This window comes from Petromyzon marinus, chromosome 28 (genome assembly GCF_048934315.1).
Source record: "Petromyzon marinus isolate PM22_M1 ecotype Great Lakes invasive population chromosome 28, UKy_Petmar_22M1.pri1.0, whole genome shotgun sequence".
Classification (NCBI taxonomy): Eukaryota; Metazoa; Chordata; class Hyperoartia; order Petromyzontiformes; family Petromyzontidae; genus Petromyzon; species Petromyzon marinus.
In genome coordinates, this window is record NC_133694.1 from 11,584,504 (window position 1) to 11,611,530 (window position 27,027).

Sequence of the window (27,027 nt, forward strand, 5' to 3'; positions counted from 1 at the left end):
AAACCCACGCAATGCGCGGAGACCACGGCTCGATGCTCGAGCGACCACACGCCTACCTGCCGTAGCGGCATCTCTCGACCGCCACCTCGCCACCCAGCGGTGCTGGACGGTCCCTCAACACCAGGCCCTCCCACATCCAGAGCACTGATGATTCCAGGCGTGCCCCAACTACACCCAACCAAACTTACATTCGCCAGATTCGTTTAAACAAATATACATAATATACGGTCTACGTTTTCAATGGGCGATAATCAATGTCCGGACGCTTTCCTGTTGTGGTCGCCCCCCACTTCCTGCAGAGGAAGCGACGCTCCACAATGGTGCGAGGACAGACGCCAGCCTGCCCCCACCCCCAACAGCACCCCCCCCCCCCCACTGTGCCGTTTCCAGTCGGTACGGACGACACTCAGAATCAAAATGTTTATTTACACTGGAGGAGGAATCCGATGAGCTATGAAGCCCTTTTGCACGGACGTCCATTCGGGGGGCACGGAGTCAAAAATTTATAACGAACAAGAAAAAGAATAAGGACCGGAGTATAGGAGGGGTAAGAAAATCACTAAAAATATATTTCTATTTATTTTACCAGCTAAATCCCACCGAGCTATTAGCTTATTTTTTCGGAAGCGACCTGGCCACAAATGATAGCTCAACGAAGTAGCTGTCGCGTGGAAAGTTGTGGCAGTGAAGCAGCAGCAGCTGCGGTAGCAGCGACGGAGCGGAGACTCGCAAGCTGTGCCTGTTAAACGCTTCAAAGTTTAACATTACCGCTGCCCGCAACAGGGAATCGCGATTTGTGTTGCTGGCAGTGCGCTGCTCCCCAACGCTGCACGTGCCGCCTGTACGTGCGGCTTCACGTACACATGCACATACTGCGTACATGTGTCATCTGAGGAAGAGGAGTGAGTTTTACAAAAGGCACAGCAGTGTGATCCCTGCCCATGTACAATACGTCAAAATCGCACCACATTCATCCATAACACTGTGGGCCTACAACGTCAACAACGCACCACATTCATCTATAACACTGTGGGCCTACAACGTCAATAAGGCACCACATTCATCCATAACACTGAGGCCTACAACGTCAACAACGCACCACATTCATCCATAACACTGAGGCCTACAACGCCAACAACGCACCACATTCATCCATAACACTGAGGCCTACAACGTCAACAACACACCACATTCATCCATAACAGAGGCCTACAACGTCAACAATGCACCACATTCATCCATAACACTGTGGGCCTACAACGTCAACAATGCACCACATTCATCCATAACACTGAGGCCTACAACGCCAACAAGGCACCACATTCATCCATAACACTGAGGCCTACAACGTCAACAAGGCACCACATTCATCAACAATGCCACCCTAAAGAGGAAAATGCATTCATGAGGTGACATTTTGAGGAATGGGTCCATCTTCACAGATTTCGTTCTTTTTGCTTCACGATTTTCATTCTACATCCCCTACTGCCTACGCGGCTTCGCCCGGCAGACTAGGATTGTGCTTTCAGTAAGGCTCCGTTATATCCAATAAAGCTCCAGGCACCGCGTGGGCCAGATAGCAAACACAATCTAGGGTTTGTGTGTGTGGGGGGGGGGGGTTATGTTTATTTAAATAAGCACTGGAGCTATGCACTTTTAAGTCTATATTGAAAACTCATTTCTTTAGAACTGCCTATTTGTGTTTAGTTTGTCGTCCATCCCCCGCACCTCCGATTAGCTCGGTCGTCTACGTACGTACGGCGCGAACGAAGTTCAAAACACGTACGTAACACATGCAAGCCCAAGGGCATCTCAGGAATGCCATATTTTTACAAACAAGGTGACACTAGACGGCCTCTCCAAGCAGGGCCCGCTCCTTTGATCTCTACCCAGAGCCGTTACTGACGAAGCCAAACAAACGATCGCCCCCCTCTCCAATCCCGCAGCCCCTCTGCCCGCGGCACGTAGCGCCACTGGGCCTCCGGTGAGTTCTGCGTTTTTATTACACACTTTCTTTTAACTCGCTCTGTCTGTTGTTGTTGTTGTCGTTGTTGTTGTATCCTCAAATTTTGTAACTCAAATTTAACCCACTTCCCAATGTGGTCTCGACTGCAAACTTGGTATACTTATGTCATACTGATGACAATACCATATTATATCATAAAATATAAAATATATAAAAAAATGTAACATTATTTTTTAAATGTTATGTTTCGGCTTGGGTCTAATTGTACACGCTCAACTGACGTTGGCTGTAATTGGCCACGGTCCCCTTACGTTGTGGCAAACTTCGGGGCCACTTCCTGGAGTCGTGGAGTTCTGCCATTACTAGTACGGTACATTTCATGAAAGTGTGTTTAAAAAAAAAGTTTTTTTAATATTACTTATTTTTTCTCTGAAGTTTGCTGCACCACCTTCCACCTCCCCCCAGACCCCCTCCTCCAGCCCTGGCTCGCAGCACGGCCAGAGATCGAGTCCAAACAAACGCGTCGTGGTGGGCTCATCAACCATCGTCTCGATCTTCCGTCGCTCTCAAAGCTCCACCGGATTCGGGTTCCTCGGTGTGCCGATGTCAAGACAGGCCGAGTGGCGCTGCGGGTTCAAGGATTTTGTGGACGACTTTCCCCTCCCCCCCCCAATTCCACCGCGATTGCGCACGTTGGCGTCACGAGATGGAAAATAATTTGTTCGTGTTTCTCACAGGTGCAGTGCAACCCTTTGTAGTCAGAGAACATCCCGCAGAAGCGGATAACACAGAGCTAACTCTAAAGATCCCTTCTTCGAGTAGCTGCTGGTACCCACAGTACTACTGGACCGTCTCATCGGATTCCTTCAGCCTAAATCATTCTAATAAGGGCACTGCGTTCCCACCGACCCTGGCACTGACAGTCACGTTCACTATATAAGTCAAACTGGTATTTTACAGAGCTGGAATTTATCCAAATTAAATGAAGAACCAATTTTGATGTGAGAATTTGTAGCGCACCCATTGGTGACAGGGCTGAGACCATCAACTCGCATCACACGAGAACCGGGTTTAATCACCGGCAGCTGTCACCTGTATTTGAAACCCAGGGACTTGTATCTACACAAAACGCTTCGCGCTGCAAGCGGCCATACGGTACTTATACGTAGGTTCGTACTGCATAGCTCTCCGACGCTTTTTCGAGTTGTGCCTTGCGTCGCTCCGACGCTCCTGGAGAAGCTCCCAGCGTGCGGAAGGGAAATGTCGAAAGTCGTGCCAAAGGACGCGTGCCGCGGAGAGAGAGCCATGCCAGCGCGACAACGTGCAGCACGGCTCGACGCCACGCGGTGCCGTCTCCCACGCAAAGCGGCGGCCGTTCCCTCGCCCGAGCGGACTCGGCGCTATCTTGAATTTGAGATAAAACCACAAAGCGGGGGAAAGAGGCATTGTCTGCCATCCAGCGGGGCTTCTCACCCTGACTAGAATCTCTCTCGACCAAGCGGGGAGAGCGATCTCCGTTCGACACAGCCACTGTGCGAAGTGCAAAGTGCGCAGGCTCACTGTACACGTGACGACTTTGCGTCGTGACGATATTGTTCCGACTAGACATCAGCACTCCCTCCTCCACACCCCCCCCCCCCTCCAAAAACTCTCAATATCACTGCAGGCCGTGTACACGCACAGAATGTCGCAGAGGTGGCGATGCGCGCGGCCTGTGATCCAGCAATGTGGACGCACCGAGTGGGTCATAGTGGTACAGCAAAAAATGTTGACTGGACCTGTTCTGTCCATATGGGATAAAGTGTTTCTCCACTCGGATGCGTGGGTTTTCTCTGGGTGCTACCGTTTCCTCCGACATCTAAAAACTTTCATTTTTTCGGCCAATAACACCTTCGTATATAGCAGACCACAAAGCTTGGGTAATTGTTGGCACCATTTCACCGTCTGGTTGCCTTTCTGCTTGTCTGCGATTGCTCACACCTCTGAGTGACTGCATTGCACGTTCCAGACGGCCGTCTAGAACGCTCTTTCTTCTGATCTTCGGAAGCCACTAGAGCTATGCACTTTTAAATGTAGATTGAAAACGAATTTCTTTAGAACAGTTTTTTTGTGTTTAGTTTTATTATCGTTCCCCCGCACCTCCGATTAGTTCAACAACTTACAACACACGAGTCACCCTCTCTCTCTGCAGATACTCTGCATGCCACAAGTGGATATTATTACGCATAATTATTATTTATTCAGTAAATAAATGGGCCAATAACCAGTTGATTCATTAATTAACTGACAAGCCATTTGTGGACCTTGAATAAAGAACGAATGGGTGCCACGGTGGCGAGTTGTTTACTACCTCGCCTGGTATACAGAAGGTTGTGGGTTTGATCCCAACACTACCGCCTGTATATGGTTGCATCCATTTTCTCTGGGTCCCCCCGATTCTTCCCTCCACATTTAGAATCAACGTGCGTTTAGATTATTCGGCTGCAATAAATTTCCACGCGTTAAGCCACTTTGTTGAGCTATCATTTGTGGCCAGGGCGCATCTGAAAAGACTTACAAAGCTCAGTGGCTAAATTGTGACCTTTTCTCGTTACTGATGTTTGTCCGTTCCTTCCAAACCGAAATTCTGTCTCGCGCCAAAACTGGTTTGGCGGAAATCTTGCGCTGCCGGCGAACGCCGCAAAACGAGGGAGCGCATCCGTCGTCGATGCTTTCGTAACTTTTTTCCTTTGGCTCCCAAAGTCAGGAAGCAAATTATTATTACGTTTCCAAAACAGCACCACGCGACCACCGTCGAAACCGTTTTAAACATTGCCAACGCCACGCCCAGTGCCAATGCTAAATAGACACCGCGCCAGGTACTCATTTAAGGCCGAGTCGACCTCGGGGAGGCCAGGGACCGGATTAAAATATCCGCTCCCCCATTATTGTCCGGGAGCGTGAATCGTACGCGGGTCGCCAGGTTGGTAGCGCAATGCGCGGACCACTACACTACCGGCGTGCACACACAAACGCCCACAAACGCTCACAAAAGCACACGCAAGTAGGCACCAGCATGCACCTAGGCAGGCATGCAGAGGCACACACATGCACACAAGATAATGCAATGACACACACACACACACTGGAACCAAAGCAGAGATCCCCAACCTAAGCTAGTTTGCTGTGGAGGCCAACGCTGCTAGCGATCGTCCACGCGGGAGGGCACGTGGCACAGTTTGGTGCCAGCTATCGTAGAGAGCGGTCGTGTCACTGCGATTATCTGCGGTGAGCACAAAGTCTTTAAATCCAGCGGCGCTACTAGGCCTCCATCATTAAAATTTACGCCGAGCCGCTTGCACATTCCGAGATTCAGCGGTGAACGGGACACCGACCACGCTGCAGCTTGCGGGCATCTCGGAACGGGGAAGGGTTAAGGATGGCACGGCACACGAGGTGATGATGTGGCCAGAACGACAGTAAAAAAAAATGTTTCTATCTTTTGTTACACCATTTACTGTTGCACAATCCAAAAATACGACGGAGACATCACGGCGATTACACTCTGCCGCTACTCCAGACGCGGTTATCTGGGCTTGACCACCTTGAATGTGCAACTGCATCGTTGTTTTAACGCTGTGGGCTCACACGAAATTGATTTTTCCAAGACGGAGGAACTCTGCAAACCTACCGGTTACCTTCAGAGATTTGTTCATGAAGCCATCCAGATATATAAACACAGGCACAACTTGATGGGTACAAACTGAGCAATCATTGGAAGGACGTTATGAACTAGGTAGAGACTTAACTGACTGTGATGTTTCCATGCTACCTGCCTATGTCAGCTGTTATTTCCGACTCTCTATGCCTCTCTCTTAGATCTCTCATGCTCACATGTTTGCATTGGACTCTCATGCCTTTGGATTGCACTCTCATACTCACATTCCCTTTGAATTTCACCCATTGGGCTGCACTCATGCCTTTGGATTGCACCACTCTTAGATTTCACATTAACATCATGCTAATCTCTCACATTACCCACATGCAACAAACTTAACATTTGCCATGTGGGTACTTTCCAGACTGTACACCATGCAAAAATGATAAAAATACACTTTTTGGGGGGGGGGGGGAGCTCAATAATGCATTTATTTTTTGCACGGAAAGTGAGCTGTGACGTCAAATCTGTCACGTGACCCGCGCATGTGGAAGCGTAACGCATTGTAGTGTAGCGGTTAGCGCACCGCGCTACGAACCTGGCGACCCGAGTTCGATTCCCGCTCACGGCCACCACCGGTGACGATTATTTCAACCGCTTCTGGGCCTCCCCTAGGTCGACTCAGCCTCAAACGAGTAACTGCTGTGGTGTGTGAACATCGCCACTGGGGAGACAAAGGCGGCCGGGCGTGGTGGATCCAAGTCCCGGGCGAAGCCGGATCGTACAGCTAGTCTGTATATAAATGGCTCATGATGTCTGCAACGACTCAGCTGGCGTCCGGTTCCTGGATCGTCTGCTTCGTCTCCGAAGACGAGACGCGATGGAGGAAATATCCACGATATATTTTGTGAATCGTGAACTTTTAGCTGAACAGCGGTCGAGTAGCCTCCTTCGGTGGAATTGTCAAGGGTTTGAATCTTTTCAGATTTCATTTTTACGAAAGACACTATATGGAGGCAATATCCATGGCGTGTTGATTTAAAAGTGAAATTTGATCTTACCTTTTATCGATCTTTTATTTTATATCATCTTTATATATTTTTTTATAATCCATCTATATCTTCTATCTATATCGTCTAACCATCTTCTACCTATCGTTAGACAATCTTTAATTACAAAATATAAGTTAAAAAAAGCGTGAATCTTCATTTAAGATCTGCTAGATCGGCTTACGTTATGCCGGGGAGAGCACGTGTAATATAATTACTATATTAGTTTAATCGCCGGGTAGTGATTTTTGTTCACTTGCTGCTCCGTCCTCTCGTTTCCCCACGTTTCCACTGATTTTAAAACGTCACACGTTACACGGCAAACAAAAATAACCTCGACAAAAGCCACAGGAATGTACCGTGCTGAATCGGTCACGCTTGGTAACGGCAACACGATTACTCGCCGCTAAAGGAGCAGTTACTCCACATTGCTGGTGCCCGCCCCTGGGCGATTTGATTACGATGTTGCACGACTGTCAGTGGTGTGGCATGGGTGGCACGGTGGGCCCTGGTGCAAGAAATCATCCGGTTCAATCCCCCCGCTCGTCGCAGCCCCGGCGCCTGGTTCTCTGCGGCCTCGTGGGCCCCGGGTGCAGCTGCACCGCCTGCACACTCGGCGAGCCACGACGCCAGATGCTCCCTCGCATGGAGCAGCGCAAGCGCCGCGCCACTGCCAACCGCGCTAAGGAGTCTCGCGCAGCGCATTCCTGCGGCCGCAGGGGCGCGGTACAGCCGAAACCTTGAACCCACAAGCGTCCGCACCCAGCCCCTCCCCCCACCACCGCCCACCCCCCCCCACCCACTACCCCCTCCCCATCCATCCTCCTCTCGGTACCGCAGTCACCGAGCGGGCGAGGCAACGAGGCGCCGGCGCCGTTGGCAGGGTCGCCACGTTCGCGGTTTTGCCCGCTAGCCGGGCAAACACGGAGCGGCCCGGCTGGAGCGCCTTCAGCGAGTGGCAGCGCTGGCGGCGGCCTGGGCCTGCAGCACGAGCCGCGGGCTGGTCGCAGTCGCGTTCGATTCGACTACCCAGGTGGATGCGGGAGGGCGACCGGAATCCCAGAAGGTAGGGGGCCAAAAGTCAAGTCAAGTTGGAAGTTCAGGAAATAACTCGGCAGGAGAGTTTTGCGGCTGTAAGCACGCGGAGCAGGTTGTGCCCGCGGGGATTATAATCGCGTAGAACCCCACCTGGCGTCACCCTTATTCAAATAATCCCGCGAGCGCCACACCGCTGAACACGTCACGAACGCCGCGCTCGTTCCTCCCGGCCCCCGGTTGCGAGAAGCGTTCCCCTTGATCGCCCCCGGCGACGCAACCCGTGGCGCAAGCGTCAATGACCGAAAGAACGGTCGACTCAACGGAGCGAGCGTAGAACTGAACCACCCACGGAGCGAGCGGACGATCGAGCGAGAAATGGGCGAGTGAACGACCGAGCGAGCGGGCGGACGTGGGTACCGAGGAGGTGCTTGAGCGTCGCCTGGTTCTGCCTCCACACGGAGCTGAAGGTGGTCCAGCGCGAGTGGCCGTCGGGGAGGGGGTTGAGGCGCTCCCACCTGCCGCACGCGAAGCCGTAGAAGTCCTGGCACGGCTCGACGGTGCGGTCCATGGAGGCGAGGACGCCGGCGGCCACGCGCACGCACCTCTCCGACAAACACACGCCTGACGTGCGCACGCACAAGGATAAAAGACAAAGATCCCCCGTGTAGCCTTAACAGGCTGTAGGGGCAAGCGCTGTTAGCGAGCAGCTATGAAGGCCGGAACGGTACACGAGGGGGTGGGTGGCCAGCACCACACCCGACCGCCTTTGTCTCCCTAGTGGCGATGTTTACTACACACCGCACCAGGTACTCATTTGAGGCCGAGTCGACCTAGGGGAGGTGTTGGCCGTGAGCGGGAATCGAACCCGTGTCGCCGGGTTCATAGCGCAGCGCGCTTACCGCTACACTATCGCTCCCCAAACATACACACGCATACACACGCACGCACAGAGAGACAACGATACCACCTCCGCACCGTGTAGCCTTCACTATGCTGTTGGGGCAAGTGCTGTTAGCATGCACCTGTTAGATTATTTGTACATTACCACGTGACATTACCACGTGACAAGCCGCTTCACTGAGCTACCAATCGTAGCCAGGTCGCTTCTGAGAAAGAGATACACAGCTCAGTGGGCCTTGTCTGATAACATAAAAGAAATTGCTTAGTTTTATTTTGTCAAGTGATAAGTTTACCTCTCCCATACTTTGCACTCCTATCGTGTTTTTTTGTACTGTTGTTGTAACGTTCTGACCCGTCCCTCCTGGACGTCTGTGAAAAAGAGCTTAATAGCTCACGGGATTCCTCCTGCAGGAGAAACACAAATTCTGACTCAGATTATTCCCACTGTGATTAAGGCCGCGGCGGCACACGAGGGGGTGGTTGTGGCCGCCACCACGCGCGAGGGGGTGGGTGTGGCCAGCACCACGCGCGAGGGGGTGGGTGTGGCCAGCACCACGCACGAGGGGGTGGGTGTGGCCAGCACCACGCGCGAGGAGGTGGGTGTGGCCGGAACCATGCGCGGCCGCTCTTGCTTTCCCAGTGTGCATTCACCTGTTGATAACGGAGCAAGAGGGTCGTGAGAAAACAGTGGGGTATCTACAAATGGATCATCATCAGCCATGGTCAATCCGCTGCTGGATAAGGACCTCCTCCCCAAGCCGCTGCCACATATCGCGATCCTGCGATGTTATAAATCCGCTCTCCGACACAATAAATCGATCAACGCCGTAAAATTGCCCTCTAACTTGTGGCATTTTCCACGGCTCTCGGAATGAGAACGCCGCGTCCGGCGAGAGACGACGCCTTTCGCCGCGTACGTCCGCCACTCTGCTGGCTCCCCGCTGAGCTACGTAGATCTTCTCCAGAAGTGACACGGCTACCCACAAACGATAGCTCAACGAAGTGGCTGATGGTGCGGAAATGTATAGCAGCCAAAAATATGCACGTCGATTCTAAATGTCGAGGGAAAAAACTGGAGGATGCGGATACAAATCCACGCCACCACGGTGAGAGACATGCAGCCTCCAAATATACAGCAGCAGCAGCAGTGGGCGTCAAGGGTCGGGATCGAACCCACGACCTCCTGTAGACCAGGCGAAGCTGTTAACATCTCGCCACTGTGGCGTCATCGATACAGACGGGGGCGGGGGGGGGCACACACAGCACGAGAATCTTGGAAACAACAAGATTTAGTAAAAGCAGAAATTAAGAAAGCATCTCAAAGATACGGCTCTACCAGGCAAAAAACGTAAGAAACTGCCGTGACAATTGGTTTGCATTATGGGAACATCTCAAATCCCACGGATGAGAGTTTTGGGCCCAATTTTATCTCAGTCTGCGGGGAACTGCAACAAGTTGTTTACCCATCACGCAGCAAAATAATTCATCACATGTCACTCAAATCCAATTTTTCATAAGCCAAAGAAAATAACCCTTCTCCCCAGCTCATGTGCTCAAACACAGGGGCAAAAGTGCTGTTAGTGAGCAACTGATCTGATAAGGCTGAATAAATAAGCAGACAATGTCTAAACAAGCGGACAGAATATCTTGATGAGGCTGAGTCAGTGGCCGATGAAAGAAACTTCTCCAGCAGCACACTGGAACGGCCACCTTTGTCTCCCCATGGCTGATCTCTGTGAAACCAAATCAGATCTCTGCTTAGGCTCAGTCTATCTCTACGAGAGCCGCAGGCCGAGTTCAGACACATATTGGCACTGGTTGAGAGCACTGTTGCCAGAAAGTGAACCAGAGATCGAATGGAATAACGTGTCGAGAATAACGCCGGCTCTTTATCAGTCCACTGCTGGATGACGGCATCGCTACACCGTATCAGTCATCAGGGTTGTTGGACAAAGACTTCCTCATGTTGATTAGTGCGGAACGGTGCAAGGGGGGCCCGGGATCAGTTCAGATTATCAATCGCCGCTGACATCAGCGGCGGAAATATTGCAGCATCCAAAACGCGGTGCTGTCTTACAGCAGACAAAACCCTCCATTCTGCCCTCTCACACCGTAGGCACAAGCGCTAGAATCAAGTGCTGCCAAGGACCATCACGGGGTGAAGAGTCCTGATAGCAGGCTGGCGTATCCAGCACTATGCCCAGCCGCCTTTGTCTCCCCAGAGCTGACAGTTCACACGCAGGGCAAAGGGGGGACTCGCGCAGACCACCGCTCACGCACGCACGCGCGCACTTTTACCCGAGCCGTTACGAGAGCAAACGACAGAATGTTTACGCGGGCCCCGCATGACCGTACCAAACCCCCATGACATCTCGCACACAGCGGCGTCTCTGTCAGAGGAGTCTTGCTCGCAGTCGGATGCCAAGGCCGCCACCCCCTCATCCTCGCGTGCGGTGCCATCGCTCACTTATTTCTGGAGCCGTTTGGGAACGGTGGTGGAAAGAACCTCGGCATTTTGGGGCGGACCCAAGCGGTGACAATAACAACAACATCGGTTGTTGTGGCGTTTCCCTTCAGCTCGTTTGTCGGATTTCTCAGTCGGCCACTTTGCTACAAAGAGTGTTCTCGAAATATCGGATTAATTCTTCAGAGCTGTAGTTTTCCTTCACAAATCCCCACTCTTTTCCACGAAGAGAAAATGTAGTGATTTGGGTGATAAATATCGCAGTGTTAGGCCCAAGGCTTCGTTTCTGCCAGGTCAGTCCGGGCCCAGTGACCCGGAAAATAATTCCACACCTGGCATACAACATCCAGTATTCCTCTCAATGTGGCTACTACCAGTCATACCAACTCCAGTCCAACCGACGACCCGGAAATAATCCAATGAGGCCTCCTGTACAGAGGGTGGCCACCTGTTGTGACTACCCATCTATGCTTTGTGACCTATGTCTACACAGGCTGGGGGTAACCACTTCTTGTGGTTAGAAAAGACCACTCAAGATGAGGCAAAAATCTCCCCTCTTCGTGTATTTTGATAAAATCTCTATCTCTAACTAAACTTTTTATTTAGCCAGATAAGGGCCCACTGAGATATGTAGAGCTCTTTTTCAGAAACGACCTGGCCACAAATGATAGTTCAACGAAGTGGCTTATCACGTGGACATTTATAGCAGCCAAATACTCTAAACACGTGATGTCGATTCAAAACGTGGAGGGAAAACCAGAGGACTCGGAGAAGAATCCCTGCGACCACGGGGAGAGAGACACGCAAACTTAAAATATGCAGTAAGCGTCGGGGTCGGGATTGAAACCACAACATCCTGCATACCAGGCGAGGTAGTTTACATCTCATAGCCACTGCGGCACCTAGAGGTAGTTTACATCTCATAGCCACTGCGGCACCTAGAGGTAGTTTACATCTCATAGCCACTGCGGCACCTAGAGGCGGCCACCGTAGCCTCACGCGGCCGCGGGCCGTGTGAAAAAGAGAACCACGAGCCGAGTAGCGTGAAACCGCACGTGCCGTTACGAGATTTAGCAGGGGCCCATGGGCCGCAGCTTCCGGGCCGCTGCGTGTGTCGACCGCCGTCGCTGCCGCCGCATCGCCCAAACGGCGCGGCCACGCGCTTGGGCCGGCGGGGCGCCCGTTCACCCGGCACCTGTGTGTGGTGTTCACCTGGCACCTGTGTGTGGTGTTCACCCGGCACCTGTGTGTGGTGTTCACCTGGCACCTGTGTGTGGTGTTCACCCGGCACCTGTGTGTGGTGTTCACCTGGCACCTGTGTGTGGTGTTCACCCGGCACCTGTGTGTGGTGTTCACCTGGCACCTGTGTGGTGGTGTTCACCCCGCACCTGTGTGTGGTGTTCACCTGGCACCCGTGTGTGGTGTTCACCTGGCACCCGTGTGTGGTGTTCACCTGGCACCTGTGTGTGGTGTTCACCCTGCACCTGTGTGTGGTGTTCACCTGGCACCTGTGTGTGGTGTTCGCCCTGCACCTGTGTGTGGTGTTCACCCTGCACCTGTGTGTGGTGTTCACCCGGCACCTGTGTGTGGTGTTCACCCTGCACCTGTGTGTGGTGTTCACCCTGCACCTGTGTGTGGTGTTCACCTGGCACCTGTGTGTGGTGTTCACCTGGCACCTGTGTGTGGTGTTCACCCTGCACCTGTGTGTGGTGTTCACCCTGCACCTGTGTGTGGTGTTCACCCTGCACCTGTGTGTGGTGTTCACCTGGCACCTGTGTGTGGTGTTCACCCTGCACCTGTGTGTGGTGTTCACCCTGCACCTGTGTGTGGTGTTCACCCTGCACCTGTGTGTGGTGTTCACCCTGCACCTGTGTGTGGTGTTCACCTGGCACCTGTGTGTGGTGTTCACCCTGCACCTGTGTGTCTTGCTCGTCGCTCGCTGAGGCCCCAGCCCAGGCCGGCGATGGCGAGGCCCAGCAGTGCGAGCGCCAGCAGCAGCAGCAGCGAGCGCTCGCGCCGGCTCGGCCGTCCTGCCGGCGCGCCCGGCCGCGTCGCGGCGCTCGGAGCCGCGGGGGACGGAGGGGAGCGTGCCGCGACTCGCGGACTCGACTCCAGCCCACCGTAGCCGGGCTGTGAACACAACGCAGAGGCGCAAAAAAAGACGCAGATCCAGCGTGTAAGGCCTTCCTTTAACCCGTCCCGATGACGTACCGAGGCTCCCACAAGGCCACGCGGGATGGCGTGCGGCACAGTTTGGCGCCAGCTATTGTAGACTGCGGTCGTGTCGCTACGGTTCTCTCCAGTGAACGCGACGTCTTTAAAAACAGCGGCGCTACACCTCCTTGAATAAAATGAACGCCGAGCCGCTTGTGCATTCCGAGGCTCGGCGGTGAACGGGACACCCACCCTGCAACTTGCAGACGTCTCGGAGCGGGAAATAGTGAACAGCCTGTAGGGGGCAAGTGCCGTAAGCAAACACTGAGGAAGGCCGCCTTTGTCTCCCCAGTGCTGATGTTTACACATTGCATCATGTGCTCGTTTAAGAGTTGACCGAGGGGAGGCCCAAAACCAGTTCAAATATTCTCCACTGTTATTGGCCTTGAGGCAGAATCAAACTCAACAGTTAACATCGGAACAGTGCGGGAGGTTATTATCGTGAATTACCAAAGGCGAAACCATCACAAACAATGCCAGTTGCACAGGTCAGCTGAGATAATGCTTTTTGTTGTTGTAATTATTTAAATTGCAATTGCAAACAATCTACAACTGTTCTAGATTTGAAGCTTTCGTGACTGCAAGGATCCATACTCTTTGGTTCTATTCGGTAAAGTCACGTAGGTAAAAAATAAAACATGAACCCGCTCTCAGCCACCTGCGCGGTGATGGAACGCGCGGCACACGGAGAGCGATGGAGGAACCACAGTAAACGTGGAGCGTCAGGCCAATGTCGCGCCAAACAGTTCTAACCAAACTCCAACGTTGGCCCAACGTCTACTGGGTGCGGGACTAATGCGACAGAGCACATGGATACAACATGCCCAACCTCACCCCCGTGGTTGTTGTTGTTCCAGGTGCATTATTTATTTATTTAGTTCAATCACCTCCCCTTCCTATGGAGTCATCAAGACCGAGACGAATATCCCACCCCGCTGTGTCACGAGAAACCACGGGGATTGAACACAAATCCCACCACGGCTCGGCTGAATGAACTGGCTCGTATACAGACAAAGGTCCCCCGTATAGCCTTTAACAGTCTCTTTGGGGCAAGTTCTGCTAGATGACCACCTGGCACCGCACACGAGGGATGGGGTGGGTGGCCATCACCACGCCCGTCCGCCTTCGTCTCCCCAGCACCGATGTTTATACACCGCACCAGACACTCATTTACGGCCAAGTCAACCTAGGCCAGTTTAAACGTTCACCACTGTTGTCTTATCCACGCAAAAAGGACAAAGATCCCCCGTGTAGCCTGTAACAGACTGTTAGGGCAAGTGCTGTTAGTGAGTAGCACCTACGAAGGCCGGCACGGCACACACCACTCCCGGCCGCCTTTGTCTCCCCAAATGGCGACTTTTACTACACACCGCACCGGGTAGTCATTTGAGGTCGAGTCGACCTAAGGAAGGACGCAGGACCGGTTCAGACAATCGTCACTTATCCATACGTACAGAGACACTCAGCAGGCACGCGCGCATCCCGTCATCCTATTCAATACGATGCCGAGAAAAACAACCCACACACCAGGAGATACTGCTCAGCCAAGCCAAGAAGCCCCCCCTGCTCAATCATTCGTCGTTGCTGCAATCATATGCGCCGGCTGGTCTGGCATAGCGGTGGAAACTCGCGTGATTTTTCTTTTTACCGGCGTGAAATTGCTTTAAGCAAAAGCTACCGGGGTCCAAGTTAACCTGAGAGACTTGCAGAGGGATTAATGTAACCCTGTTCCGCTCAAAATAAACGTTAACTAAACCATTAACCGCCGCCGTTACCTTCGTTTTATATTAATTCAAGTGTGGGCGAATCGGTGGGGCAGTGGTTGGCGCACCGTGTTACGAACTCGAAGCCCCGACTTCAACTCCCTGCCGTGGCCAACAATCACGGAGAAGGTGAAGTTGTCCGAACCGGTCCTGGGCCCTCTCGATATCCTTCAACAACCCCGCATTGACTGGCGTGGTGAAGTACGGTCAAACCAGCCCCCCCCTGACCTGACACGGCATGGGGAAGGCTATCATCACCCAGGGGGTTTAGTGATAAAGTGGATGGCTCTAAGTTGAATTACAGCTGCAACAAAATGCAAACCCGTCAACCCCTTATCAGTGCCCTAATTTATTACAGACCAATTTTGACCTTATTGGTCATCCCGTGCCCCCTATAAATCGCAACGTTCATCCTACAAAGTCCCAACACAAGGAAGAAACACAAACAAATAGACAAATATGTTGCCCGTATTGAAACGGCTGTACGCCGTATGGACCTGAATACTCTATTCCCCTGCACAAGAATACGGGGTAAACCGTGTGGGTTGACAGCTGTGATGTTTACAGACGCAAATTCCCTCTTTCCGATCACGACCGGGAATGTCCCAAATCTTCAGGGCTGTGCCCCACGTCTAATTCACCATGGCACATGCCCACATCGCCTACCGGGTACGTCGTGTGGCATCGGCATTAAGCGGCTGCAGCCCTGCTGATGAGAACGGGTGACGGTGTGTAGTGACCCGCGACTGCCTCGTTGAAACGAGGGGATTGTTTGGGAAGCTGAAACATCACTACATTTCCTTTGAGTCGTTAAACCTTGATGCCTTAAGTCGCCCATTCGTAAAATGACCTTGCTTAATTTCACCGTGCACCGTTCTCTCGACCAAGGGCAGTTGTAGTAAAATCCAGCGTTGTATCGCACTGCGGCCCCGTCATCTATGCTCCCCGCCTTGGCCAACCCCCACACGGAGCAGCGTGGCGAAATATGGTCAAATAACCCCCGCGGTCAACAACGACGTGGCGGGATGTCCCCCCAACCCAGTAACGGGTTGACAAAAGGGCGGCTGCACTCTTGCACGTCACAGACAAAGAACCCCCCCCCCCGTGTAGCCTTCATAGACTCGTGGGAAAAGGTGCTGTTAGCGAGTACCCTATGAAGGCCGGCACGGCAACACGAGGGGGTAGGGTGGCCAGCGTCACGCCCGGCCGCCTTTGTCTCCCCAGCGGGCGATGTTTCACACACAGCACCGGGTTACTCGTCGAGGCCCATGACGGGTTCAGAAAATCGTGGCCGAAATGGTAGACCGCCAGCCACGTGTTCACAACCCACAGCAGCAGAGCGATGGGAGCCGTCACACAATCGCACAACGCAACGGAACGCAAAGAACACAAAGATCACCGCCCCCCCTCTCCTCCTCCATGCCTGTCAAGGCTGCTGTGGGCGAGCGCTGTCCCAGCGAGCGCGCCCAATTTAAAACACCACCACCACTACCACCACCACGAGGACCCCGCGTGAGTTCGAGAGCACACACACCTGTTCACCCCTCGTCACCTTATTACAGAAAAAATTCAGATCTTATTGGTCACCACGTGCCGCATATAAATGTCAACGTTCATCCAAACAAAGCCCCAATACAACGGAGAACACAAAATAGACAAAACATTGTTTTGTTTGACCGTACTGAAACGGCTGTACGCCGTACGGACCTCAATTCACCTTCACAGTAATTACGGAGTTAAACCCGATGGGTTGACACGGGCATGCGAGAGCATGGGGCATATTGGGACGGGTGGGCAAAGCGGCAATGCCCGCTCGCCTCTGCCCTCCCCCCAGGGCTGAGGTTGACCACCCAACGTGGTGCATCTGGCTCGGAGAGCGGAGGCAGCGCCAAGGGCAACACCAACACTGGCTCGCGGACATCATCACAGCGCCGCTAACTACCGCCGTCACCGACTGGTCTCGGAGACGAAGATCACCACCCACCACCACCACACAGACATCAACGTCGGGGCCTTCACTTGCGCTAAGAGCTGTTAGCGAGTAGCGACCTATGAAGGGCCGGCACAGCACACGAGGTGGGGTAGGTGGCCAGCACCACGCCCGGCCGCCTTTGTCTCCCTACCGCCGAGACACACGAACACACCAACCCCATGAGTCAGAGTGAGCCCCCCCACGGGAAAGGCTCAACTCAATCGACTCTCAGCAGCAGGGGGAGCGCCCCCCACCCCACCCCGACCGCTGCTTTAACAAAAAATAAAGAAAACTCACCCCGGTCAAATGGACGTAGAGGACTTTCTTGGCCATTGCCGACAGGGTTTGCTGCTACTGCGGAAACGGCGAGAGAGAGAGAGGAGATAGACGCAGAGAAACCTCCTCCTCCTGCTCCTCCTCCTCCTCCCCCCGGTGTCTTCAAAGATCAAGTCGCTACTAAAAACGAGGCGTCTCTTGTGAATGGGAGCCGTGGGTGTGTGGGTGACTCTGGCTACACGTGCTTCGGCACAGGAGGAGCGGAGAGCAGGAACCACGGTGGTGGTGGTGCAGGGCACACGCGCTGTGTGTGCGCCTGGTGCAAGCGGCTTACAGCACGCGAACTGCAGTGAGCACAGTTAAAGCCTCCACCCCCAACACCACCGCCACCCCCAAACACCACCCCCACCAACACCCCCACCCCCAAACACCACCCCCACCAACACCCCCACCAACAGCGCCACCACTGCCACCCCCCTCGCTGTCACTCGACACTGCGGAGTGAGCCGCCACCCACTTCCTCATTCCTCCACCTCTGCCGACAACAATCCACCCCCTTCCCTCAACACACAGGCAGCTACACACACACAGGCAGCAACACACACACGGGCAGCTACACACACACGGGCAGCTACACACACACAGGCAGCTACTACACACACACACAGGCAGCTACTACACACACAGGCAACACAAACACAGGCAGCTACACACACAGGCAGCTACTACACACACACAGGCAACACAAACACAGGCGCTACACACACAGACAGCTACACACACACACAGGCAGCTACACACACACACAGGCAGCTACACACACACACAGGCAGCCACACACACACAGGCAGCTACACACACAGGCAGCTACAGACACACACATGCAGCCACACACACACACACAGGCAGCAACACACACACAGGCAGCTACACACACACACACAGGCAGCTACACACACACAAGCAGCTACACACAGGCAGCTACACAAACAGACAGCAACACACAAGCAGCTACACACACACACAAGCAGCTACACACACACACAGGCAGCTACACACACACACACAAGCAGCTACACACACACAAGCAGCTACATACACAGGCAGCTACACACACACACAGGCAGCTACACACAGGCAGCTACACACACACACAGGCAGCTACACACACACACAAGCAGCTACACACACACACAGGCAGCTACACACACAGGCAGCTACATACACAGGCAGCTACACATACACGCAGGCAGCTACACACAGGCAGCTACACACACACAGGCAGCCACACACACACACAGGCAGCTACACACACACACACAGGCAGCTACACACACACAGGCAGCTACACACACACAGGCAGCTACACACACACACAGGCAGCTACACAGGCAGCTACATACACACAGGCAGCTACACACACACACACACAGGCAGCTACACACACACAGGCAGCTACTACACACACACACACAAGCAGCTACACACACACAGGCAGCTACATACACACAGGCAGCTACACACACACACACAAGCAGCTACATACACACAGGCAGCTACATACACACAGGCAGCTACACACACAAGCAGCTACACACACACAAGCAGCTACATACACAGGCAGCTACACACACACACAGGCAGCGACACACACATGCAGCTACATACACAGGCAGCTACACACACACACACAAGCAGCTACACACACAGGCAGCTACACATACACACAGGCAGCTACACACAGACAGCTACACACACACACAGACAGCTACTACACACACACAGGCAGCTACACACACAGGCAACACACACAAAGGCAGCTACACATACACCGGCAGCTACTACACACACAAAGGAAACACAAACACAGGCGGCTACACACACACAGGCAGCGACACACACACGGGCACCTACACACACAGGCAGTTACACACACAGGCAGCAACACACACACAGGCAGCTACAAACACACAGGCAGCTACACACACAGGCAGCTACACACACACAGGCAACACACACACACGGGCAGCTACACATACACAGGCAGCTACATACACACGTGCAGCTACACACACACAGGCAGCTGCACACACACAGGCAACACACACACACACGGGCAGCCACACATACACAGGCAGCTACACACACAGGAAGCTACACACACACGGGCAGCTACATACACAGGCAGCTACAAACACAGGCAGCTACACACACACAGGCAGCTACACACACACAGGCAGCTACACACACGGGCAGCTACACACACACAGGAAGCCACAACAACAACCGCCATTCGCCACTAAGTGGCGGTGACGTCACCACGACGCTTGTGCCAGGCTATGTGCACCCTGAGGCCACGTGAAGTGTCGAACGCCCGCTGGCAGGAGGTCACGGGGCAGACCCAGGTGCCACGGGTCGACTGACTGAGATGACTGGTTGATGCACCACCTGTGCCCCCTACTGTGCCAACCTGCTGTGCTTTAGCCACCCGGCGCTCCGCTCGTTGTTGTGAGCGTCGCTCCTCCGCCCTCCGTTGTTGTTGGAGGGCGACTACCTCCAACTGCCCAGTAGAATCCTTCACGAGCCTCCTCCACAGAGGCCGATCTTGACACCGCTGGTACCAGTCATCGGCAAGTCCACTCAGCTCCACGTCCTCCTGTACCACATCACTCCATCTCCTCTCTAGCCCGTACCGCGCCCGCTTAGCCCCCTCAATCCGGCCGAACAAAAGCTGTTTCGGCATGCGGTGGCTGGGCATGCGGGCTACATGACACAGCCATCGCAGCCTTGCCCGCCGGAGGAGCTCACCGATGGGACCTTGCCCAGATCTTTCAAGGATTTGTGAGCTCCTCACACAATCCAGTCTGGTTAAACCCAGGATGGATCGTAGGCAGGCCAGCCTAAATGTTTCTAACCGGCGAAGATGTTCCCTTAGGGGGGTCCACGTTTCGCAAGCGTAGAGAAGTGAGGGAATGACCGTGGCCGAGAAGACCTGAAGCTTAGTGCGGAGCGACAGACCAGGTAGCTTCCACACAGCGTTACGCAACCGATGAAAAGATATTGCCGCTCGACTGATTCGGAGTGAGACCTCTGCTGTTAAACTGGAGCCAGTCATAAGCACACTGCCCAGGTATGGGAAACTCTCCACTCTTTCCACAACTGCCCCATCACCGATTGGGAGATGTGGGGGTGGAGTGTCCGATGGTACAAAATACCCAGGCAGGTGCTTAGTTTTGGTGGGGCTGATGGTAAGGCCCCACCTCTTAGTGGCACGCTCCAGTCTCAGCAGCAGCGTCTCCAACTCCTCCTCTGACTGAGCAGCTATTACCAAATCATCAGCATACATAACGTGGTTGAGCAATAGGAAGCCATCCTTTGACCGCACCCAGGCATCGATCAGCCTCCCATTATATCTGTACCATATGGAGATTCCCCCGGTACAGCTATTGAAGGCTTCACGAACTACCTGGTCAAAATAGATGTTAAATAATGTGGGAGCCAGAGGACATTCCTGTCGCACCCCAAGGTGTACAGGGAATGGCTCTAACTCCCGGCCACGTAGTTTTACCCGGGCCCGCTCACCATCATGAAGGTCCTTAATAATCCTGAGCAGAGGGTCAGGTACTCCAAAACCACGAAGAACGACCCACAGCCCAGGCCTACTGATGGTATCATAGGCCTTGACCAGGTCAATAAAGTCAGCTACACACACACAGGCAGCTACACACACGGGCAGCTACACACACACGGGCAGCTACACACACACAGGCAGCTACAGACACACACAGGCAGCTACAGACACACACAGGCAGCTACAGACACACACAGGCAGCTACACACACAGGCAGCTACACACACAGGCAGCAACACACACACAGGCAGCTACACACACACACAGGCAGCTACTACACACACAGGCAGCTACACACACACAGGCAGCTACACACACACAGGCAGCTACACACACAGGCAGCTACACACACGGGCAGCTACACACACACGGGCAGCTACACACACACACAGGCAGCAACACACACACAGGCAGCTACTACACACACACAGGCAGCTACACACACACAGGCAGCTACACACACACAGGCAGCAACACCCACACAGGCAGCTACACACACAACAACAACCGCCATTCGCCACTAAGTGGCGGTGACGTCACCATGACGCTTGTGCCAGGCTATGTGCACCCTGAGGCCACGTGAAGTGTCGAACGCCCGCTGGCAGGAGGTCACGGGGCAGAACCAGGTGCCACGGGTCGACTGACTGAGATGACTGGCTGATGCACCACATGTGCCCCCTACTGTGCCAACCCGCTGTGCTTCAGCCACCCGGCAGGACCGCCCTTTCCTGAAACCGCATGGGGGCTCCGCAAGCCTCTCCTCAGCGTGCCTGGCAAGGCGATGTTGAATAATCCTTGCCAGGACCTTTCCCGGCACACTGAGGAGTGAGATGCCCCTGTAGTTGTTACAGTCTGTGCGATCCCCCTTCTTAAAAAGGGGGACCACCAGGGCATCCTTCCAATCCTGCGGAACCCGTCCAGTGGTCCAGACTGTTGTTATGATGTCATATAGGGCAGTCTGTGCACAAACACCACCCTCCATCAGCATTTCGCTTGGGAGATCATCTCTGCCCGCTGCCTTTCCTGGTCTCAGACTCCGGATCGCCTTCAATACTTCCTCAGCAGATGGCACCTCAGCCAGCCACTCACAGGGAGTGACTTCTTCCAATATTTGAGGCACCGCAGCCTCAACAGGGTCATCCTCACCTTGTGCCACGATGTTTTCCTGGCTGTGGGATTTTCCTTCCCCCAGGACCTCACAGAAATGCTCAGCAAATCTGCGAATCTGTTCCTGGGGGGTCGGAGATTGGATCACCGTTTTTCCCCTAATGATGGTAATAGGTGTGGTGCTGCAGGTTACTTTTTTGATGGAGTTAAATAGAGATTTGTGATCACGGGCCCGTGAGGCAGACTCCATCTCCTCAGCAACCCGCGACCACCACCCATCCTTGAACGCCTTACGGCTCTCCGAACCTCCGAGCGAAGGCTGCGGTAAGCCTCCTCATTCTCTGACGTGGGATTCTGTAGCCGATGACAGTGGGCCTGTCGCTTTTTCTCAACCATCCTGAACACCTCCTCTGTCAGCCAGGGTCTCTGGGGAGGTCTGGACCGCGTACCCAAAGCAGCCATTGCAGCTGCATGATTCACAGTTCTAAACCTCGCCCATTTACCCTCGACATCAGGGGGAGTCGGGGACGATGCCAATCCCAGCCGCAAGCGATGATGAAATTCTCGCTTGCAACTTTCATCAGATAATTGAGACCAGGACACTTTATGTTGGAATGGGTCCTGGGTGTACACCCACCACCGGAGTGGAAGAATGGCAGGCACATCTTACAGATGACTAGTCAATGGTCAGAGGGCAGATCAGCTCCACGGTAGGTCCTGGTGTCAAGGACATGGGCTCGCATTCGCTGGTCCGTCACTATGTAGTCCAGCAGATGTTCTTGCTTGGACCCGGCATGCATCCATGATGTTGTGTGGATGCACCGATGCCGGAACAGCGTGTTGGTAATTACAACCCCATGGGCTGCACAAAAATCTAGCAGCCTCCTACCGTTGTTATTGAGCTGATCTGGCCCATGCCCTCCAATCACTCCAGACCAGGTGCCAGTATCATGACCAACTCGGGCATTGAAGTCACCCAACATGATGACTCTATCCCGAGGGGCCACTTTAGCCAGCACCTGTGACAGGAGGTCATAGAAGGCATCTGACTCATCGGCTTTGCCTGCATCCCTCCACGGATGTTCATCTTCAGTGGGGGCATAAGTAACCACGACCACCATTCCTCGCCTCCGGTTGATGGGAAGGCGAGCCCAAAGTAGCCTGGGGCTTACAGCTTCCCACACCTCACCACCACGCTCCCACGCCCCCTTCATTCTTTTGTTCAAAAGAAGACCCACACCCTGTTGTTTGGCAGTCTGCTGCCCCGAGTAGAGGACTGTCCACCCCTCATGGTGGCAGGAGCCAGAGCCGGTCCACCGGACCTCCTGAATGCCGCATAGATCCAGGCGGTACCGGTCCAGCTCCCGACAGAGGAGTGGCAGCCTCTCCTCTGCAGTGAGCGTTCGAACATTCCACGTGGCCACCCGTAGTGGCTTTTCGTTGTTTCTGGAGTAGCCCCGAGGGTAGGTATTCAATCTCCTGGCTCCGCCAATTAGGGTTTGGCCAGGAGACGTCATAGACGCCTGGCCCCCCGGGGCCTCCGGAACAAGCTTATTTGTTACTTTTTTTAAAAATAAGCTTGTGCCGGAGGCACAAGCTTACAGACATACAGGCAGCTACGTACACACGGGCTGCTACACACACACAGGCAGCTACACACACACACAGGCAACACACACACACGGGCAGCTGCTACACACACAGGCAGCTACTACACACACAGGCAGCTACACACATACAGGCAGCTACATACACACGGGCTGCTACACACACACACAGGCAGCTACACACACACACAGGCAACACACACACACGGGCAGCTGCTACACACACAGGAAGCTACTGCACACACACAGGCAGCTACACACACACAGGCAGCTACACACACACACAGGCAGCTGCACACACACACAGGCAGCGACACACACAGGCAGCTACACACACACAGGCAGCTACACATACACACAGGCAGCTACACACACACACAAGCAGCTACACACACACAGGCAGCTACACACACAGGCAGCTACAAACACACAGGCAGCTACACACACACACAGGCAGCTACACACACACACAGGCAGCAACACACACACAGGCAGCTACACACACACAGGCAGCTACACACACAGAGGCAGCTACTACACACACACACAGGCAACACAAACACAGGCAGCTACACACACACAGGCAGCTACACACACAGGCAGCTATACACACAGGCAGCTACACACACAGACAGCTACACACACACACAGGCAGCTACACACGCACACACAGGCAGGTACACACACACACAGGCAGCTACACACACACGGGCAGCTACACACACAGGCAGCTACACACACACGGGCAGCTACACACACACAGGCAGCTACACACACACGGGCAGCTACACGCACACGCGCAGCTACACAAACACAGGCAGCTACTACACAGCAGGCAGCTACACACACACAGGCAGCTACTCACACACACAGGCAGCTACACACACACAGGCAGCTACTACACACACAGGCAGCTACTACACAGACACAGGCAGCTACACACACACATAGGCAGCTACACACACACAGGAAGCTACACACACAGGCAGCTACACACACACAGGCAGCAACACACACACAGGCAGCTACACACACACAACAACAACCGCCATTCGCCACTAAGTGGCGGTGACGTCACCACGACGCTTGTTCCAGGCTATGTGCACCCTGAGGCCACGTGAAGTGTCGAACGCCCGCTGGCAGGAGGTCACGGGGCAGACCCAGGTGCCACGGGTCGACTGACTGAGATGACTGGCTGATGCACCACCTGTGCCCCCTACTGTGCCAACCTGCTGTGCTTTAGCCACCCGGCGCTCCGCTCGTTGTTCTGAGCGTCGCTCCTCTGCCCTCAGTTGTTGGAGGGCGACTACCTCCAACTGCCCAGTAGAATTCTTCCCGAGCCTCCTCCACAGAGGCCGATCTTGACACCGCTGGTACCAGTCATCGGCAAGTCCACTCTGCTCCACGTCCTCCTGTACCACATCACTCCATCTCTTCTCTAGCCCGTGCCGCGCCCGCTTAGCCCCCTCAATCCGGCCGAACAAAAGCTGTTTCGGCATGCGGTGGCTGGGCATGCGGGCTACATGACCCAGCCATCGCAGCCTTGCCCGCCGGAGGAGCTCACCGATGGGACCTTGCCCAGATCTTTCAAGGATTTGTGAGCACCTCACACAATCCAGTCTGGTTAAACCCAGGATGGATCGTAGGCAGGCCAGCCTAAATGTTTCTAACTGGCGAAGATGTTCCCTTAGGGGGGTCCACGTTTCGCAAGCGTAGAGAAGTGAGGGAATGACCGTGGCCGAGAAGACCTGAAGCTTAGTGCGGAGCGACAGACCAGGTAGCTTCCACACAGCGTTACGCAACCGATGAAAAGATATTGCCGCTCGACTGATTCGGAGTGAGACCTCTGCTGTTAAACTGGAGCCAGTCATAAGCACACTGCCCAGGTATGGGAAACTCTCCACTCTCTCCACAACTGCCCCATCACCGATTGGGAGATGTGGGGGTGGAGTGTCCGATGGTACAAAATACCCAGGCAGGTGCTTAGTTTTGGTGGGGCTGATGGTAAGGCCCCACCTCTTAGTGGCACGCTCCAGTCTCAGCAGCAGCGTCTCCAACTCCTCCTCTGACTGAGCAGCTATTACCAAATCATCAGCATACATAACGTGGTTGAGCAATAGGGAGCCATCCCTTGACCGCACCCAGGCATCGATCAGCCTCCCATTATATCTGTACCATATGGAGATTCCCCCGGTACAGCTATTGAAGGCTTCACGAACTACGTGGTCAAAATAGATGTTAAATAATGTGGGAGCCAGAGGACATTCCTGTCGCACCGCAAGGTCTACAGGGAATTGCTCTGACTCCCGGCCACGTAGTTTTACCCGGGCCCGCTCACCATCATGAAGGTCCTTAATGATCATGAGCAGAGGGTCAGGTACTCCAAAAGCACGAAGAACGACCCAGAGCCCAGGCCTACTGATGGTATCAAAGGCCTTGACCAGGTCAATAAAGTCAGCTACACACACACACGGGCAGCTACACACACACGGGCAGCTACACACACACAGGCAGCTACAGACACACACAGGCAGCAACAGACACACACAGGCAGCTACACACACACAGGTAGCTACACACACAGGCAGCTACACACACACAGGCAGCAACACACACTCAGGCAGCTACACACACACACACAGGCAGCTACTACACACACAGGCAGCTACAAACACACAGGCAGCTACACACACACACACACACAGACAGCTACACACACACAGGCAGCTACACACACAGGCAGCTACACACACACAGGCAGCTACACACACAGGCAGCTGCACACACACACAGGCAGCTACACACACACACAGGCAGCTACACACACGGGCAGCTACACACACACGGGCAGCTACACACACACAGGCAGCAACACACACACAGGCAGCTACTACACACACCGGCAGCTACTACACACACAGGCAGCTACTACACACATACAGGCAGCTACACACACAAACAGGCAGCAACACCCACACAGGCAGCTACACACACAACAACAACCGCCATTCGCCACTAAGTGGCGGTGATGTCACCATGACGCTTGTGCCAGGCTATGTGCACCCTGAGGCCACGTGAAGTGTCGAACGCCCGCTGGCAGGAGGTCACGGGGCATACCCAGGTGCCACGGGTCGACTGACTGAGATGACTGGCTGATGCACCACCTGTGCCCCCTACTGTGCCAACCCGCTGTGCTTCAGCCACCCGGCGCTCCGCTCGTTGTTGTGAGCGTCGCTCCTCCGCCCTCCGTTGTTGTTGGAGGGCGACTACCTCCAACTGCCCAGTAGCGTCCCTCACGAGCCTCCTCCACAGAGGCCGATCTTGACACCGCTGGTACCAGTCATCGGCAAGTCCACTCAGCTCCACGCCCTCCTGTACCACATCACCATGTCTTTTCTAGCTC

General features: G+C 54.1%; 1 protein-coding gene across 2 annotated transcripts in view; it reads right to left on the bottom strand.

Annotated features, from left to right (window-relative positions):
- LOC116947027 (endothelin-converting enzyme 2-like) overlaps positions 1-27,027 on the bottom strand; it is a 93,099-nt gene that overhangs the window by 20,087 nt on the left and 45,985 nt on the right. The window contains exons 1-3 of one of the 2 annotated variants that reach the window (XM_032962394.2): positions 17,301-17,652; positions 12,971-13,184; positions 8,108-8,311 (exon numbers count right to left, since the gene is read on the bottom strand). In XM_032962394.2, the coding sequence (XP_032818285.2) occupies positions 8,108-8,311; positions 12,971-13,184; positions 17,301-17,336 (454 nt within the window). In that variant the 5' untranslated portion in view covers positions 17,337-17,652. Of the gene's footprint in view, positions 1-8,107; positions 8,312-12,970; positions 13,185-17,300; positions 17,653-27,027 lie in introns of those variants that run through there. The other variant, XM_032962393.2, reaches the window with a different exon arrangement.